Below are 18,175 nucleotides of genomic sequence, written 5' to 3' on the forward strand. Positions count from 1 at the left end.
GACTGTGAACAGCTAGAGACAGTGAGACCGAGAGGCCTTTGCAATCAATAATCTTGGGGAATGGCCAGGCTCACGTGTTCAGCGTGAACCAGGACAGACAGGAAATGCCCACGTTTGCGAAAGGGAGGGTGGGGGGGGGTGCCCAGCCCCAGCGCCCACTAAGCTTCCCACTTTGTCTTACTTGCAGGTGTGAGATCAGTGAACTTTGTCGTGGAAGCCCTACAATTCCAGCTGCTGTTAGGAATGACACCTGCCTCCTGGGCGATGTCATGTCAGACCTGAAAAACAGCTCTCAGGGGATCTTCTCTGCTGTGTATTGAAATTCATCTGATTATGATATATTCCCCCTTTGGACAAACACTTGCCATAGGTAAGATCGGACTGACACAAAAGATGAACCAGGGAGCAATTATTTCTTTGAATAAAGGACTCATCAGCTTGCAAAAGGTGTCGGGGTCATGTTTATCTTACCTCCAAGCTTTGCAATGCCTTTAAAATTAAGTCCATATCTAATGTTTTCATGTAGCTTACTTACTGTACTGGTTATTTTTCACAAGGTGCCACTGCTAACACTAACAACAATTTTCTCTTTGCAAACACCCGATAAATGCATTTCATTTGATGTCCACACTCGCCCTGTAAGGCAGGTCCTGTGGGATGGGCCGTGTGGTCATTTTCATACAACATGTGATGATCCATGAGGCTAAGCTCATCCACAGGGGAGGGGGACGCTAGACGCTGGTCTGGATATCGTGACCGTGGCCGCAGGCTCCTGTCCACCTCTCTCTGGGTCCCAGCCGTCCGTCAGCTGGCCTGACACCTACCTCCTTTCCTTCTTCCACAGAAAGAAAACTTGGGCAGACCCACTTCGCAGATGGGGTAGGAGAAGTTCAGGATGGACAATCCTTTACTGAAGAGCGCGACGTCCAGAAACAGCTGCTCGATGTCCTCTCCTGGGGGCAAAGAGGAGACCAGCTTCCCTATTAGTGTGGGTTTCGCTGAGCATCAGAGTGCTCAGAAGTCGTAAAAGCCTGAGCTGAAGGACCTTTCATCGCCAGAAGTCTGTGCCTTATGGCAAACAGCTTTCTGTTTTGGTGAAACAGCGTTTGGGCAATGCGACTGGGACAAGTCTGCGGATGAAAGACAGCCCTTTCACAGATTTCACCTGCCTGGAGCAGCTAGCTGACCTGCACCCGTGCCCTGATGCTGTGGAACCCGGGGACCTAGCTCCTACAGCTTCTCAGCTACGTGGTCCCAGGTGCCTCCCTCAAGAGTGGTGGGCTGCGGTCCAGCCTGCAACCCCCGCCGCTGATGCCCATTATCACACAGGAAGCTTCTGGCCGCTCTGCATGGCCGGCTCCCGACTCTACCTTTTTTTCCTTTCCTCCCTGTTTAGATTCCGCTCACTCCCTTCCTTCTAGTCCTCTTTTTCTCCCTACAGCATTCCTGGAGCCCAGACACTGTGCAAGGTCTGGAAATGCCAAGATGCCTGCGCGTGCTCGGCGTCCGGGAATGTTCCCTCCATTTCTCTGGAAAGAGTCCACGTGCTCAATTTATTAAATCCTTCTGCTCTGGTTTTGAGGAAGCTGTGAGAAAGGAGAGAGTCTAGCAGCTATAGCAATGTGATGACCAACTGTGATGACATGGCCACGTAAAAATAAAAATAAACAATCTGAAAGCATTCTGGCTCGTTGACTTGGTGGAGGGAGAAGATAAACTCACGTCTTTGCCCGTGTCCGGGTTTAGGAGCTTAGATGAGTTATTTGTGGAATGAAATAATGCAAAGATAAACTGTGCTGCTGGTACCAGACTTGTTTGTGGCTGAGACAACTAAGCAAAAAAGCCTTCTTTTGAGCAAACATTGATACTTAGGCTCAAAATATTTTTTTTTGTTGTTGTTGGATATACTGATTCCAGGTGCTTATAGCATCCAAATGAGTGTCTAGGGTCTCTTTTCACAACAGCCTTAAATGAGAGTTCTGCTCTATCTGGATATTACCCAGAGAGAGAAATGGAAATGGAAATAGTTAATTCCAGAGAATGACGGGGTGCAGCGGCTCAGCCACTGCGGTAAATACGAATAACTGGGTGTCTGGGCCACAGAGAGGTTGTGTCATGTTTTATATTATGTCAATAATGTTTACTTACTCAGAACCATTCCAAATCTGACATTGATATTTGGTTTTAATTGTCTGGAACACTGGTCGACAGAAAAGCCAAAATCTTGCAATGGGTCTGCCAAGAAGAAAGCGGCGGGTTAGACGTGAGGACACCACACGGTGTGCAAGCACACGCTCAAGACTCACACCCATCCTGTGCCTTTCTTCCACGTGAGCCACTGAAATGGACTTGGCAGCCCATTGCCCAGCACTCTTCTCGCCAAAGTCCATGATGCTTTCAACCGCCCCTCCCCGTCTCTGCAAACTGGATGCCGTGTTCACTCTGATGGCAGGTCTCAGGCTGAGAAATGAGCGCAGGGTCCTGATGGGTGGGTTTCATCTTTTTTTTCTAACTTTTTGGTTGTACCACTCAGCACATGAGATCTTAGTTCCCCAACCAGGGCTCGAACTTGCGGCCCCTGCAGTGGAAGTGCAGAATCTTAACCACCGAACCACCAGAAAAATCCTGGGTAGGTTCTATCTTTACTTGTTAAAACTCTGATTATTGCTTGCTTTTATTTCCTGAACTTTTGTCCTTAAAATTGATTGCCTGAAATACTTCACAAAGCATGTCGTATTATATTTCAAACAAGAGAAAATAGGTGCAGCTTTTCAAAGTTAAGACCTGCCTTTATCACTCCATCCCACCCCATCCCATTCAACACAGCAATTGTTTCCAAATATTCCACTATCTGAAAGATATTGTGTTAAATAGAAAAGCTACAAAAACAACATTTTTTACGTATAATTTCTGCTCATTCCGAACGTCCCAGTGGCTCGTTAGAGAGAATCAAGAAATGTTCTGCTGGCCCCAAGTTCCGTTTCCCACATCAGAGTCCATGCTCCATTCTCAGAGGTCTTGGTGGCAAGTTTTCCAGCAAGCTCCAGGCACTTTCTCCTGAGTCTCCTGGTCTTACCGGTTCAGGCCATTGTCTACAAACTAAAGTTGCTCATTCCCACTTTTTTTCTGGTGAAGGTGTCCCTGTGCCGTGCTAAGTCGCATCAGCCTTGTCTGACTCTGCGACCCCATGGACCGTAGCCCACCCAGCTCTTCTGCGCGTAGGGTTCTCCAGGCAAGAATCCTGGAGTGGGTTGCCACACCCTGCTCCAGATTTTCCTGACAGTCCCCCATATATTCTTCTGCTTCTCTGAGCTCTTCAAACAGTTGTGTCTCAAGTACTGTTTAAGGCGTACAAGCATGTGTATGATAATTAACCTAAACGCAGACCTCCCGAAGGGCAGGAGCCAGAGTTTTCTTTCTTTCGTGTTGTTTTCCATTTCCTTTTCCCTTATGTTTCCCTCTGGGCCCCAGAGGAGACAGCTGATTTTAAGCGAGGGTCTGCGTTACAGGAATCGCTGAGCCATGCACTTCGCCGGGTTTCCACCTAATTCTCCGCGCCTAGCGCAGAGCCTTGAGGTCAAACACGAAGTAAGCACTGCAAAAATGCGCACAATGCATGGACGAATGGGTTATGTATTAAGCTATTTCCTCTCAGCTTCAAATTAGCCTTCAGGGGCTCTGCTGTGAGAAGCTGGGGGCTCTTTGCATTCACATTTCTACTTTGACACCTGCCAGAGATGCGCCAGAAAGAGGCAGGCTGAGCGGGAGAAGGACTTCTCCTTCCACTCCTGCTGATGCTCGAGTGTGTCCCCAGCTGAAGGCCTATTGCCTGGCAGCGGCAGCTGGTTCCAGAGTCCAGCTCTCTTTTGTACCTTCCTAGAACCAGCGGGGGCTCAGCTCTGCCGGCCCCAAAGCTTCTGTGGCGATGGTAACTCAGAGGGTGGCACCCTTCCTAGGCTGCCTGCATCTCAGCCCTTCAAGGGCTCTGCTGTCAAACTTCTACATTCTAACAACGTTCACCTCTGTCCTCTGCTCACGGCCCTTGGAGGGTAGCTTCTTCCTCATTGGTGGTTTTTTTTTTTTTTTTGCTTTTCTGGTTCTCTAACAACTGCTTATGAGAGCTGGACTATAAAGAAAGCTGAGCGCCAAAGAACTGATGCCTTTGAACTGTGGTGTTGGAGAAGACTCTAGAGAGTCCCTTGGACTGCAAGGAGATCCAACCAGTCCAACCTAAAGGAGATTAGTCCTGAATATTCATTGGAAGGACTGATGCGGAAGCTGAAACTCCAATAATTTGGCCACCTGATGTGAAGAGCTAACTCATTTGAAAAGACCTTGATGCTGGGAAAGATTGAGGGCAGGAGGAGAAGAGGGCAACAGAGGATGAGATGGTTGGATGCCATCACTGACTCAATGGACATGAGTTTGAGTAGACTCTGGGAGTTGGTGATGGACAGGGAGGCCTGGTGGGCAGCAGTCTATGGGGTCGCAAGGAGTCAGACATGACTGAACAACTGAACTAAACTGAACAACTGCTTAACCAATAGCCTGTACTAAAATTTCTGTTGAAATAACTGATGGGATTTCTGAATTTCTGACTGGACCTGGACTGATGGAATGAATGAGAATCTTGAGAGACAGGCCTGGTCATCCTCATTTCACAGATGGGAAAATTAAGACTCAGAGAGGCGGTGTTGACTTATCCAGGTTTAAGACCTAGAAAATGGCAGAGTCAGGATTCAAACTCAGACTTAAAAACAAACAGATAAAAAGTTGCCACCCACTACTGCATAGAGGCATGCACAAAAGCAGAGCCTTGAAGGTGGATGTTAATGACCTGATTAGTGCGATGCCTGGGATACTCTGTGTGCGGGCCTGTGGCATCTGGCAGTTCTATTTCATAACTGGTTTCAATTTCATCTTAGCTATGAGCTCACATTTGTTGGTGGGAGCATTCCAGACAGTTTAATCATCCACACTGCTGACCTGGAAGACGCATAATTGTCTGTGGTATACGCCGTGGAAATGATCACTAGGCTATTCAGCCCTGCAAATCTAATCTAGCTGCACTTTTATTTGATGAAACTCCTATGATCTGGTCACTAATTTCCTGGAGGGATAAGCCATTTTCTCTGATGCCCATTTTACTTGTTCATCAGCATGTTTGTGCCCTCCTGGCATTTATTTCAGTTTGGAATATGGGAGCAGGGCTTAAGAGACAGTTTTTCCTGCTACATGTTTGGCCCTCGGTATTAGAAAAGAGGCAGACCAACAGAGGCTTAGAAAAGTGCGTCCTCAAGATTGTGAACAAATTTAAGTTGCGATTTGAAGAAAGATAAAAGGGGATAAGCATGTGTCGATTAGCTAATTATCAGGCACAGAATCACACTGTGTTGATCAATATTTTAAAGGCATAGCTGGAGAGAATAAAGTGAGGCCAGAAGAAGGATATAAAACATCTCCCTGGTCCTGGAAAAATACTATTGTGAAGAAAATCATTTTAATAAGGAACAAAGTCACAAAGAAAGCAGCGGGTTGCTTCTCTCTGAGGATGTGACTATAAAACAGAAAGATAGACTGCTTAAAAAGTGCTTAGGGCTTTGGTGATCTTTCCTACCAGTTATTTCAATTTTATATTTGAGAGTGAATTTTATTTAATTTTTTTTTGAGAATAAATTTTATACTTTAGAGTGAGCATGCAGTTTGCAGTTGGCTCAGGGAAAATAACATCTGTTCCCCTGTCCCCCAAGCCCACCCTCACACACTTATGGCCTTTCCTCTATTGACTGATATTTTCACTCGGGCACTTAGCATGCTCTGTAAAAAATATTTTTCATTTTCTTGTAAACCTCTGCCTTTCCTCTACTAGATGCTTCAAGGCAAGCTGCCCAGCCGCAGAGCCCAGCATCACGTGCTAAGATTATACTGTGTGGGACTCCCCTGGTGTCCAGTGGCTAAAGCTTCTTGCTTCCACTGCTGGGTGCACGGGTTCAGTTCCTGGTCAGGGAACTAATATCCCACACGCCACTTGGCATGGCCAAAAAACAAAATAAATTAAATACGAAAACAAAGACATTCGTAAGAAAAAGATTATACTAGGTTCCAAGTAGTAGTTTGTTGAATGAATAATAGGGATTATATACAGTAAACTTATTGAGAACTTGAAAGCCAGATTTCTCAACTTTGTCACTATGGACGTTTTGGGTCAGAAATCCTTTCTGAGGAAAATCCTTCTTTTTTTTTTTTTTACTCCTGTGCGCTGTAGGATATTAGCTACACCTCTAACCTACTAGACCCCAGTAGCATCCCAGCCCCAAGTTCAACAAAAAAAGGTTACGGATTTTACTAAATATCCTCTTGGGAATGAACTCACCTGGTGAGGACCCACTGCTTTGAAGAATTGCTTTCTCAGTTGCCAGACAAACGTCTACAGAATCAGCTACCAAAATGAAGAAAGTGGGCTGCATTTTTAAAGCAGGTCTCCTTAATATGGTGTGAGAGTTGACTGGAGACCAAGGTGGGGGGTTTTTCCTCGGACACTTGCCCTGGGTAATTTTGACCACATAAAAATGGGATTATCTGAATTTGGATCTTCTGAAAGAATAAAACTGGGGAGTTGATGAGTGGTGTTCCTGGGCTTCAAGGGCAGAGATAACTATTTCTTCCTGACACTTCACTGTACAGCAGCGAATGAGCCGAGAAAAGACGAGAAACTTCAGGGTGAGACATACGATCTCTTATCGAATTTGTTTTTTCCTTAGCCTCTAAGCTCCCCGTCTATTCTGTCTGCTCGGTCCTCCTGTACGGCGTCCGCCCGAGAGAGGGCAGCAGTTACCGTGGGTGACTGTAACGCCCCCTAAGCTGCTCCGTGCCCCCACGCCCGGGGGGACAGGTGTGCCTGGAAGGCAGCCTCCTCCAAGCAGCAGACACCAAATCCCCGGGGAGAAGGGTGAGGGAGCAGCTGGGGAAGCAGCCAGGAGCATCTGCCTTCTCGCTAAGGGCAGGGCTGGTCACACGCATCCCGGAACTGGTTCGTGCTCGTCACACGCATCCCGGAACTGGTTCGTGCTCCTTCGTTGGAGTGGAAGAGACTTAGGAAGACAGGTGCGGCTTAGCGTGTGCAGGGGCTTTACACAGCTCAGCTCCAGGGCCATTCTGGGGCCTTAAGGTCTGCTGATGGCCTGTGCTCTCCCGGGAGGGGCTGGACTCTGGCGGTCATCCGGGAGAGGATGGGCTGGCCTGGGGCGTTTCTGGCCTGCGTTGGGCTCTCAGCTGGAACCAGGGCAAGAAAACAAAACCCAGTGGCACAGCCTCGGGAAGTGCGATTCCTCTCTGAGGTCGGTGGGGCCCGATGGGGCCAGATGGGTGCACCGGGCTGGGCTCCCCGCTGATATGTCTCAGGCGCATGCGTGTCCCCAAGTGCTCGAGTCCACGGCAGTCACTCTGCTCCCTGAAGCCTCTGTGCTGCTGGTTGGGCGGTTTGAGGGGCACAGGAGGGGACAAGCCTCATGCTGCTGGTCCCATTCTCCAAATTTCATAGCTCTGCCTGTTGCTGCGGTTCAGTCGCTAAGTCATGTCTGACTCTTTGTGACCCAGTTGCCTGCAGCACACCAGGCTTCCCTATCTTTCACCATCTTCCACCCAGAGTTTGCTCAAACTCATGTCCATTGAGTCGGTGACGCCACCCAACCATCTAAACCTCTGTCGTCACCTTCTCCTTTTGCCTTCAATGTTCCCCAGCATCAGGGTCTTTTCCAAAGAGTCGGCTCTTGGCATCAGGTGGCCAAAATATCGGAGCTTCAGCTTTAGCATCAGTCCTTCCAGTGAATATTCAGGGTCGATTTCCTTTAGGATGGACTGGTTTGATCACAGTGGACAAGTCCACAAACCACATATCTCAGCTGGTTGGATAAATACAAGGAAAAGGGGCAAGGTCAAGCCGTTGAATGAGAGCAGGAGGGAAGCTGGACTCTCATGTCAGCTCTGGTGGGTGCCAGCAGTCACTTGGGAAGCCTGAGTTTTGAAGCCAGTGACTAATTTCCCCTGCACTTGGAAGAGTCTTCGGAAAGGTGTTAGCACATATTAACTTTATTATCATCATAACAGAGGTATTTGCTTTGGCGGTTAGGATGGAGTTTCTGAGTGTGGATGAAAATCTAGTCTCAGGCCAAATATTAGCAGACGGACCTCTGCTAATTTCAGAATTCTTCTGCAAATAAAACAAAATAAACAGATCTTGCGTCTGACTTCTCTCTTTAGGTTAGGTGGTTACTAGTTTTGCAAGCTTGTGCTCTGTTCACCATACACGCCTGGTTGTGCATGGATCTGAGTCTGCCTTCTTATATGGCTGTGTTTTGACGGGGTGTTTTAATTTTCTTGTGTGATTCCTATGATAACATTCAAGGGTCATTGTGGATCCTTGGAAAAGAGAAAAAAAAAAAAAGATGACGGGAAGGCTTCCGTGAGATGCCGTGGCTGGAAATCCGTTACCATGGCAACACAAAATTAATTTCCTCTTTTCTGTCCTTGACGTGCTGTGATGTGTTCCTTTCCCCCTTACCCCATCCTCTTTACCTGCCTTTGAAGAGAAAGAAATGACTTACGAGGTGGTAAATGCATCCTAGCTAGTTGTTCTGTTATTTCCTGGTCTCTCCTTTTTCCCCACCTGTCAAATCTTATTACTGTAGAATAGCGTGGCAAAGCTCCCCGATGGGCCATTGTATTTCAAATAATAGCAGTTCTGCCCCCATTCCAGTCTCCTTGGTCAGCATTTCATTGGGAATTGACTCACACAGCCAAAGACGGGTATGTGATCTGGATTTTCGTTTCTTCAGCATGGTTATGTAGAAAAGTGAAAGTGTGAAAATGTTAGTCACTCAGTCATGTCCGACTCTTTATGACCCCATGGTCTGCGTAGCCTGCCAGGATCCTCTGTCCATATAATCCTCTAGGCAAGAATACTAGAGTGGGTAGCCATTCCCTTCTCCAGGAGATCTTCTTGATCCAGGGACTGAACCCGGGTCTTCCACGTTGCAGGAAGACTCTTAACCATCTGAGCCACCAGGGAAGCCTGGATACATAGACTGGGTGTTCAAAAATGCTTAAACATGGTTCCTAATCACAGACACAATGAAACGCAATGAACACCGTCACAGTTACAAGCGGAGCAGCTGCCGCTTGTAACACTGAGGGCAAGGACGCCTCCGTCCCGCAGCCCACCTGGAAGCTGGGCGAACGAATTTTTGAGTGTGAAGGTAGGTTTTGGCTGCCAAGTTCAAAATTCCATATCCTTTATCTTGTTTACTTCTAACTGCAAAAGAAACGAGATTCTTTGGAACTCATTACTGACAGATAAAGGGTGTGAATCTGCACTCTCTTTTGGCCTCTGAATTCCATTCCCCAGGGATAACCGGAGTCTGACTTCCAAGAGCTTAGGAGGAGGTGTTTTTTTATGTTATAAACACTTGAGGCCAAAAAGAGATTAAAAAGCAATGAAGATGAACTTTCATCGAAAACACCTTGCCAAATGTCTCAAGGGAAGTAACGACCCATTTGAAGCTCTTATGATTGATCTTTTGCATCCCAAGAGCAGGTGGACGACAAACGCTAAACGCAGTTTTATTGTGTGTTACCTTGGGCGTATCACGTACATTGAGCTCAGCTACTCAGTCGTGTCCAACTCTGTGGCCCAATGGACTGGGGCCCACCAGGCTCCTCTGTCCATGGGATTTCCCAGGTAAGAATACTGAAGTGGGTTGCCATTTCCTCCTCCAGGGGATCCTCCCACTTCAGGGACCGAACCCGCATCTCTTGTGTCTCCTGCATTGGCAGGCGGATTCTTTACGATTAGTGCCACCTGGGAAGACCTGGGGGTATCACGGTGCCACATAAAATCTCACCATGAGAGTACAAGCAAAGTGAACTTGTCTCACCACGGACAGTGCACATTAGCAGCTGAGGAATGCAGCTCAACTCCGCCTTCATTTTACTGAGGACCTGATACACGGCCTTGGGGACACACAGGCGAACCCGAAAAGGCTTCCGCTTTCACCTGGAGTATAATGCTTCCATCACCTAGTTATGACATTACACGGCCAAAACGTAAACTCAATAAAAGATACACGTGTACTCTGAATCTCTTATTTTATAGTCAACATAGAGTCACACGGTCTTTTGCGTGCAAGCCATGTCTGCCATACACTCGCCCCACATTATCTGGCCTGATCCCTTTGCAAGTTAAAGTCAGTCTTAGTGGTGGGGTTGCTATTCATAGCTTCAACTTCCACCACTACAGTCAAGACACAGACATGAAGAACCTTCCTCATTCTGCACCTTGACAATCACTCCTGACTCCAGCTCCCCTTTCCCACCCCAGCAACCACAAATCACTGCTTCAGCAACATAATTCTGTCATCTTGAGAAAGTTACATATGTGGAACCATGCAGTATGTAAGTGTTCTTCTTAACTTGTCATAGATATATTAAGATATAAAAATATGTACACATTTATTTTCAGTCGAGTATAGTGGACTTACAATATTGTATTATATTAGTTTTCTGCATACATCATAGTGATTCAATATTTTTAGACATTATAAAATGATCAACACATATGCAACCTTTTAAGGTTGGATTTTTTCTTTCTCCAAGTGGCCCTGAAGACCCATTCAGGTGGCTGTGTATCTCAGGAGCTGTTTTTCTGCAGTGTGGATATTTCACAGCCTAGCTTCGTACCTGTCCTTCATGTGGAAGGACGTCTGTCCAGTTTGGGGCCGTTACGAAGAAAGCTGTCGTGATCTTTCACACACAGGTTTTTGTGTGAACATAGTCTGCATTTCTCTGGGATACATACCCAGGACTGAGGTTCCTGGGTTCTATGGAAAGCATATGTCCAGTTTTACAAGAAACAGCCTGTTTCCCAGAGTGGCTGTGCATTTTACATTCCCTCCAGCATGGTAGGCAGGTTCTCCTGGGAGAAGCTTGTTCCCTGGGAGAAATCAGGAGAGGGGCTTGTGGTCAATATGGGGTCGACAACTTCTATGCCCCCTCAACCTTCCAGGTTCAGGCCAAACTCCCCCCCTGACATGAGATGACTGTTCCCAGGAAGGTCGAATCCTGGAAGCCGTGAGTTGGGCGTGCAGCAGTGGCTCATTGCTGTTAACGGGTGTCGGGGAGGGTGGCTTGGGTGGCCGGCCGCGATGGGGGTTTCCTTGCTCAGCCTCGCCTGTCTCCTTCCCATCGCTGTCTTCAAGACCCCTAAGGCGGCTTTGGCCACACTCTGTCACACGGAGGCCGGCAGAATTCTTAAGACTCATTTCTCCTGTGCTTCTAGCATGAGATCAATTTATTAAATATTTCTTCTCCCTCGAATACTGCTCTCCCCCACTTGGTAAGAAATTGTCCACCGCTCCCTCCAATCCCCCAGCCGAGCCACACGACGAAACATCAATTTACACTTTCCCTGAGAAGCAAGACTGCTGACGGAGCTGATGGTCTGTCTCAGTCTGACGGGCTGTCATAACAAAATCCCACAGGCTGCGTGGCTGAAATGGCAAACAAATGCTTATTTCTCAAAGTTCTGGGGGCTGGGAGTCCAAGGTCAGGACGCCAGCTGATTTGGTGCCTGGTGGGAGCCCTCTTCCAGGTTTGCAGACTTCTCCGTGTGTCCTCACCCAGCAGAGGCAGAGAGGGCATCCACTCTGCTCTCTTCCTCTTAGAAGGACACTAATCCCATCATGGGTCCCCACTCTCCTGACCTCATCTAACCCGAGTTACCGCCAAATACCATCACCTTACGGGCTCCCTCAGTCACACAGTGATAAAGAATCCACCTGCCAGTGCAGAAGACATGGGTGGGGCAGATCCTCTGGAGGAAGAAATGGCAGCCCGCTCCAGTATTCTTGCCTGGGAAAATCCCACGGACAGACGAGCCTGGCAGGCTACAGTCCATGGGGTTGCAGAGAGGCAGACACGACTGAGAACACACATCCCCCCCCCACCCCCCGTCACATCGGGGTTTAGAGCCTCAGCATATGACTTCGGAGGAGACACATTCAGTGCATAACTCGTGTAGAGACCTTCGTCTTCACGGTTAGCATTCAGCAAAGGGGACGGAGAGTGACGCTGTTTCTGAGCCCGGCCACCCTGATTTAGAATGAGCATGAGTGTCCCACGACGGCCCTGGAGTGAGGAAGGAAGTGTTCAAGGGGGACCACAGGCTCATCCTTTATCCGAGAATTAGAGACACAGTATCTCCAGCATCTCCAGGACATGCAGCTGACTCTTCCTAAAGAGACCACGGAGCTTCCCTGAGGAGGTGTCTGATGTTGTTCAGTTGCTCAGTCGTGTCCTGCTCTCGGCGACCCCATGGACTGCTGCACGCCAGGCTTCCCTGTCCTTCACTATCTCCCTGAGTTTGCTCAGATTCATGCCCATTTGAGTCAGTGATGCTATCTAAACATCTCATCCTCTGCCATCCCCTTCTCCTGCCTTCAGTCTTTCCCAGCATCAGGGTCTTCTAAAGAGTCAGTTCTTCACATCAGGTGGCCAAAGTATTGGAGCTTCAACTTCAGCATCAGTCCTTCCAATCATTCAGGGTTGATTTCCCTTAGGATTGATTGATTTGACCTCCTTGCTGCCCAAAGGACTCTCAAGAATCTTCTCCTGACAAGGTGGAGAGGTTACCTAACAGGAGTTTCTACCAGGATGTCTTGTACTGATCAGGGAAACAGAATTCCTCATTCTTAGAACTGTAAACCACTTTCCCCCGCTGCACCTCTCACTTTATGCGATGAAGCCAGAAGGAGTCTGCTGGACATTTCAACCCTGCACTAGAGCTCTCCCTGACGGGAGAGAGGGAGAAGTTTCTCGTCTGCAGGGCATGGACCACCCAGGAGTAGGATCTTGCGGCATGAATGACCCAGGTCTGCAAGCACTCACTGCCAGATGCCAGAGGAGAGAAGAACCAGCTGCCTTTGGTTTGGACCCTCTGCCAGCAAAATAAATTCTTAATTGAGAAGAGGAATCATTTCTCTGCTTCCTGGACCAACACAATGCTATTATATTTTCTTCCTGTTTAGAGGATTAAAAATACTTTTGCTAAAAATATGAAAAGAATTCTGTTGGAAGATGGCAAATTGAAATGAAAAATAAGATGGGAAAGCTGACTTCAGACTGATAAATGAGAGCCGTGCACCTGCTGAATAACCACAGCCTCCTTACTCCCACTGGGATGCACACAAGTTCAGGGCCGCCTGTGAGCTGATGAAAGTAAAGTTTCAGGCAGGCCTGACTCAACACCTTACCCGTCTCCTTCACGCCATCGCTGGAACCATTTGGATATCGTTCAGCCTTTTCTTGCCATCTGCTCGTGTGTTTTCAGAACATAGCATTTAAAAACCGTTACTGTATGGAAACATTACCAGACAAAACTGGTGAAACTAGAGAAATGCTGCTACCTTTGCCCAGCCTTAAGGCTCGGAAAAATGGAAAGAAAAGTCCTGGGCTAAAAAGTTTTTTTCTGAGATAAGGAGACATAAATAATAGATGCTCACAATAGTTTGTAACTGTGAAAACCTGGAAGCAACCTAAATATCTATTGGAAGGAGAACGTGTGTAATTGTGGTCTATGCACACATGATATGTTCTACAGCCGTGAAAGTGAATTCACCACAGCTGCACATACTGGCTACCTCTTGGAATAATGCAATACATTGATTTCAAAATAAACTGCTGCTTCAACTGTCATTAATTCCATACATTTTAGGTTAGACGTTTCGATGCTGTCTTGCAGCATGCCTGCAATACTATTTGGTATCCTCTCTTCAGACCCTTAGACGCTGTATTTGCTGTGCTGGTGACGGCCTTCAGCACCACAGTGAACAGAAGCGGTGGTGGTGGGCACTCTCGTTTGCCCGATTCTTGGTTTTAAAGAGAGTGCTTCCAACGTTTCACCCTTCAATGGGATGCTCACTGTCGATCAGTATTTTAGGTGCATTTCTTTAAAGAACAGGGAGCTGATTTTCATAATGCAAGCTGGCAGACCCTCAAAAAATTAAAAATAGAACTACCATACGATTTAGCAATTCTGCTTCTGGGAGTACATCCGAAGGAAACACAAACGCTAACTTGGAAAAGCGATCTGTTCCACCCTGTTCATTGCAGCATCACTTACAATAGTCCAGACATGGAGACATCTTAAATGTCCACTGGTGGATGGAGGGATAAACAAGTTGTGATTATATATATGTATGTAATCAGCCATTAAAAACTGTGAGATAATGTTTGTTGTTTTAAGCTGCTATATTTTAGGGTAATTTATTATGCAACAACAGGAAACAAATGCATTCTTATTTCAAATTAGATATTTTGATCATCCTTACATTCATTGCTTATTTAAATTGATCAGTTCTTTAGCCCCAGTCCATCTTGCAATTCAGAACTCATTTCTGGGATCATTTTACTTCTTTCTGAAGTAAAGTTTAGAAAGTTTCATTACTGAAAGTTTCATTACTGAGAGTTTTTTAGTGGCAGACTCTAGATTTTGTTTGTTCAAAAAGTCTCTAATTCCCTCTAGTTTTGGCATGGTAGTTACCTAAATACAGAAGTCAAGGTTGATTGCTGTTTTCTCTTCTGAGTATACTGATGTTGCTATATTAAAATCTGCTATCACTCTAAATAAAAATTTCTTGCTATGTGATTTTTCTTTCTCCTTACACCAATAATTGTTTTCCCTTTGTTAACTTGTGATTGTATTCCAGTGGGTCTACTTGTGGTATTCTTTTTATGAATCCCACATGGAATTTGCGTGCAGTGAATTTGGCGGTCTAGGTCTTTCATTAATTCTAGAAAATTCCAGTATTTTTCTTCAGAAATTGCCTTTTTCCTGTTTTTTCTATTTTGTTTGGTAGCTGAAGCTGCTATCTCTTTATTTCTCTGTGATGCATTTTGAATAATATCTCCAGCTCTTTTGTCCAGTTCATTAGTTCTAAGTTAGCAACACACGGGGTCTTTGTTTCGACAAGCAGGATTCTCTCTCTCTCTCTTTTTTTTTTAAGTTGCGGCAGGTGACTCATAGCTGTGGCCTTCAGGACCTAGTTCCCTGACCAGAGATCAAACCTGCGCTGGCATCACAGAATCTTAGCCACGGGACCACCAGGGAAGATCCCTCTCTCCAAGCTATTTTTAAATCTGTGTTCTAACCTAGCCATGAGGCTTTTTATTTCAACAATTAAATATTTCAAGGGCTTCTGTTTGATTCTTTTTAAAATATTTCAGATTTTTTTGGACGTTTTGTTTTTTCCTCTCTCATGTTTTAGATTCTCTTTCACTTCTTCAAACAAATCACGTGTTCTCTCTTTTACAGTCTGTATCTCACATTTTCCAAATCTGATGTATTCAGGGGTAGAATTCTGCGTTTTGTTTTTCTGCTGCCTTTCCCTTATGGTGGTTTATTTCTCTGTGGTTTTAAATTTTGGATTGTAAGCCGAATCTTCAGAAATCGTGTGAAAGTTAAATTGAGAGTAGGTGTTCCTCTGGAGAAAACGGACGTTTTCTTCTGCCAACATGTCTCAGGTATTCCCAGGTAAGGCCCGCTTTAATGTGATTTCTAGATTTGGGATTTCCTGGATCATGAAGGGACTATACACTTGAGCCTCAAAACTGTGTTGATATCAGGTCTGGAGCTCCTGGTTCTCGAAGAAGAGTTATTTCCTCCAGAGGCCACACAGAGACCGAAAACGTTCTTTGTTTCTCATCACTGTTTATTGGGGCTATCACTCTTGGCAGGTCTTGGCTTCACGATGGGATCAATTCCCACTTTGCACAGCACAGGCCGTGGTTACCAGACGCACACACAGCTGCTGAAGCCGTGTTCTGGCTCATGGAGACCGACACAGGGCCTGAGCCAGACACAACCTTGGCGCCCTCTTTCCACTCTGTGTCTGTGCTTTCTCTCCGTTTTGGCTCCCAGAGAGCTCCCGTTCTTTCAGGCAAGCTCAGCTGTGTATGTAGAAAGATATGTGTCACATTTTACCCACAGATTTTATAGCAAGACAGTTTTCCATCCTGTGGAGGCCGCAGCGTGCCCGTTCCAGGATGCGCTGGTCATTTTTTATGGGCTGTCTTGGCCTCTCTCACCAGTGTCCCATTTACGGATGCTTTTGTGTATGGGAGGGGTTTCAGTGCGCAAGGACACTGTAGCAGAGCATTTATTCTCTCCAAAGTCTTCCTGAAAATTCCATGGCTCTGCCTGAGGGCTTTCTCTGGGTGTGGGAGGGAGTTTGTTCCGTACACAGTCAAGCCAGACGCGCTGGAGAAGCGACGTGCCCTGAGCCACCACAGCACACAGCAGCTGGCAGACCAACACTCCAGCTCCCTCTCCCTTCAGATCTGACCACCCCGAGGCACGTCTCACGGGTCTCCCCGGAGCCCCAGAAGGACTGGGCTTTAGCTGCCCACAGTGGCCACCTGCATCGGCTTCCTTTTCTTCCCTGACTCACTTCTTCACTCTCTTTTGGTTCTCCCAAGAATCATTTCTCAAATAAATTTGCACTTGATTCCTTGTGTCACTGGTCATTTCTCAGGAAACCCTATAACTTAAACCTACTCCTCTGATTTGTAAAGACTATTGACACCATATATGGTGTTAAATGTGGACTCAAAGATAAAAGCAAAGAAACAGTTTTATCTTCAGAGTCCTTCAGATTCAGGCCTCCTGCTTTCTTGCCTTTTTTAATAGAAATACACATTTTAGTGATGACTGTAGGTAGCAAGAAACAGTTCAACAGATTTGAATCAAAATCTAACTAGCAATGTCAGGTGTTGGGGTGCTAATGGAAATAGCATGACCTGGACATGCTTGAACACTCAATTCTTGGGCTAGCAAGAACACTCCAAATTCAGTAAGTGGATTTCTTACCTTGGGGGCTTTGCACTAGGGGTAAAGGATCTGCCTGCCAATGCAGGAGACGCAAGAAACGCGGGTCTAATCCCTGGGTTGGGAAGATCCCCCAGAGAAGGAAATGACAACCCACTTCCATATTCTTGCCTGGGAAACCCCACAGACAGATGAGCCTGGCGGGCTATAGTCTACAGAGTTGCGAAAGAGTCGGACATGCCTGAGCACACACATACATATTTGTAACTTACATATTTGTAATTCTTGGGGATTCCCGTGGTGATATCACTTAGACATAGAGGATAGTGATGGTAAAACTGGACAGTAAGATGCTTTTTTTTTTTGAGATGTTCTGCATCCAGGAAGGGGAGGCCTTCAGGACTAGGTATCAAAAAAAAAAAAAAAAAAATGGTGTGACCAGACTAACATCTCCTCTCTCTACAGCAGAGGCTGTAAATTGCTAGAGCCTGATTTACCCCTAGCTTTCAGAACTGTTTCGTTGCCCTTCACAATGTTAAAGAACACTTAGGCTAGTTGCCATGTTCATAAATCAGGAGGCGGTGCTTCTAGATTAGGAGATTTTCTTTCAAAAAAGGAGAAGGTTGGATGTCTTAGGTCTCCAAATCCCTCCTGGCAATCAAATGGAGAGGAACAGTAGTTTCCTTCTTGAGATGAGAAGCTCTAGTCCTTGCAACTTTTATTGTGTGTTACAACTGACTCCCTTCCTTCACAACCTGCCTTTTCCATGAAGGTGTTTGAGCATCTGACTCGGGCTCTGGAGCGGGTGAGAGGTAAGGCGATGACGAGTCAGGGAGGAAGGGAACAGTGGTCTCCGCTCTCTGGCTTCTCCCTCACTGCCTTCCTGAAGGTCTGCTCTCCCAGGAAGGCGGCGTCCCTGAGACCCTGGGAATCAGCAGCATTTGCACAGGCGCCTCCTGCTCCTTGTTTTGGCAACTGGCTCTAAAACCTCAGACACCACTGGACACGATACTTGCTGCTCAGCCGCTGCTTCAAATAAACCAGGAGTCACTGGCAGTGCTCTGTCCTCCTCGGGGATTTTTTTGAAATGTGCATATTCACCTTCACAAGAATTGCTCTTTCGTTTAGTTAAAACTGAAGCTAACTGTGAGGCAGAAAAGCTGTGCACCCTGGAAGAAGATCTTCCTGTCCACTCTCCATCAGGCTTGGATTCCAGAAGCTCTGTGCCAGTCAGACTGGAATTTAGATGCCAGAGAACCAGAGCTCCAGTGCTGTGCTTCCAGAATAGGCACCATCCAG

The 18,175-nt window shown here is 46.6% G+C and overlaps 1 protein-coding gene across 1 annotated transcript in view; it reads right to left on the reverse strand.

Moving 5' to 3' along the window:
- Positions 1–18,175, reverse strand: part of LY86 (lymphocyte antigen 86) — a 41,635-nt gene that overhangs the window by 12,406 nt on the left and 11,054 nt on the right. Inside the window, exons 2-3 of the mRNA XM_068994035.1 lie at positions 2,149–2,235; positions 825–953 (exon numbers count right to left, since the gene is read on the reverse strand). Coding sequence (XP_068850136.1) covers positions 825–953; positions 2,149–2,235 — 216 coding nt within the window. The remainder of the gene's footprint in view (positions 1–824; positions 954–2,148; positions 2,236–18,175) is intronic.

Source organism: Capricornis sumatraensis, chromosome 22 (genome assembly GCF_032405125.1).
Source record: "Capricornis sumatraensis isolate serow.1 chromosome 22, serow.2, whole genome shotgun sequence".
NCBI classification, from domain to species: Eukaryota; Metazoa; Chordata; class Mammalia; order Artiodactyla; family Bovidae; genus Capricornis; species Capricornis sumatraensis.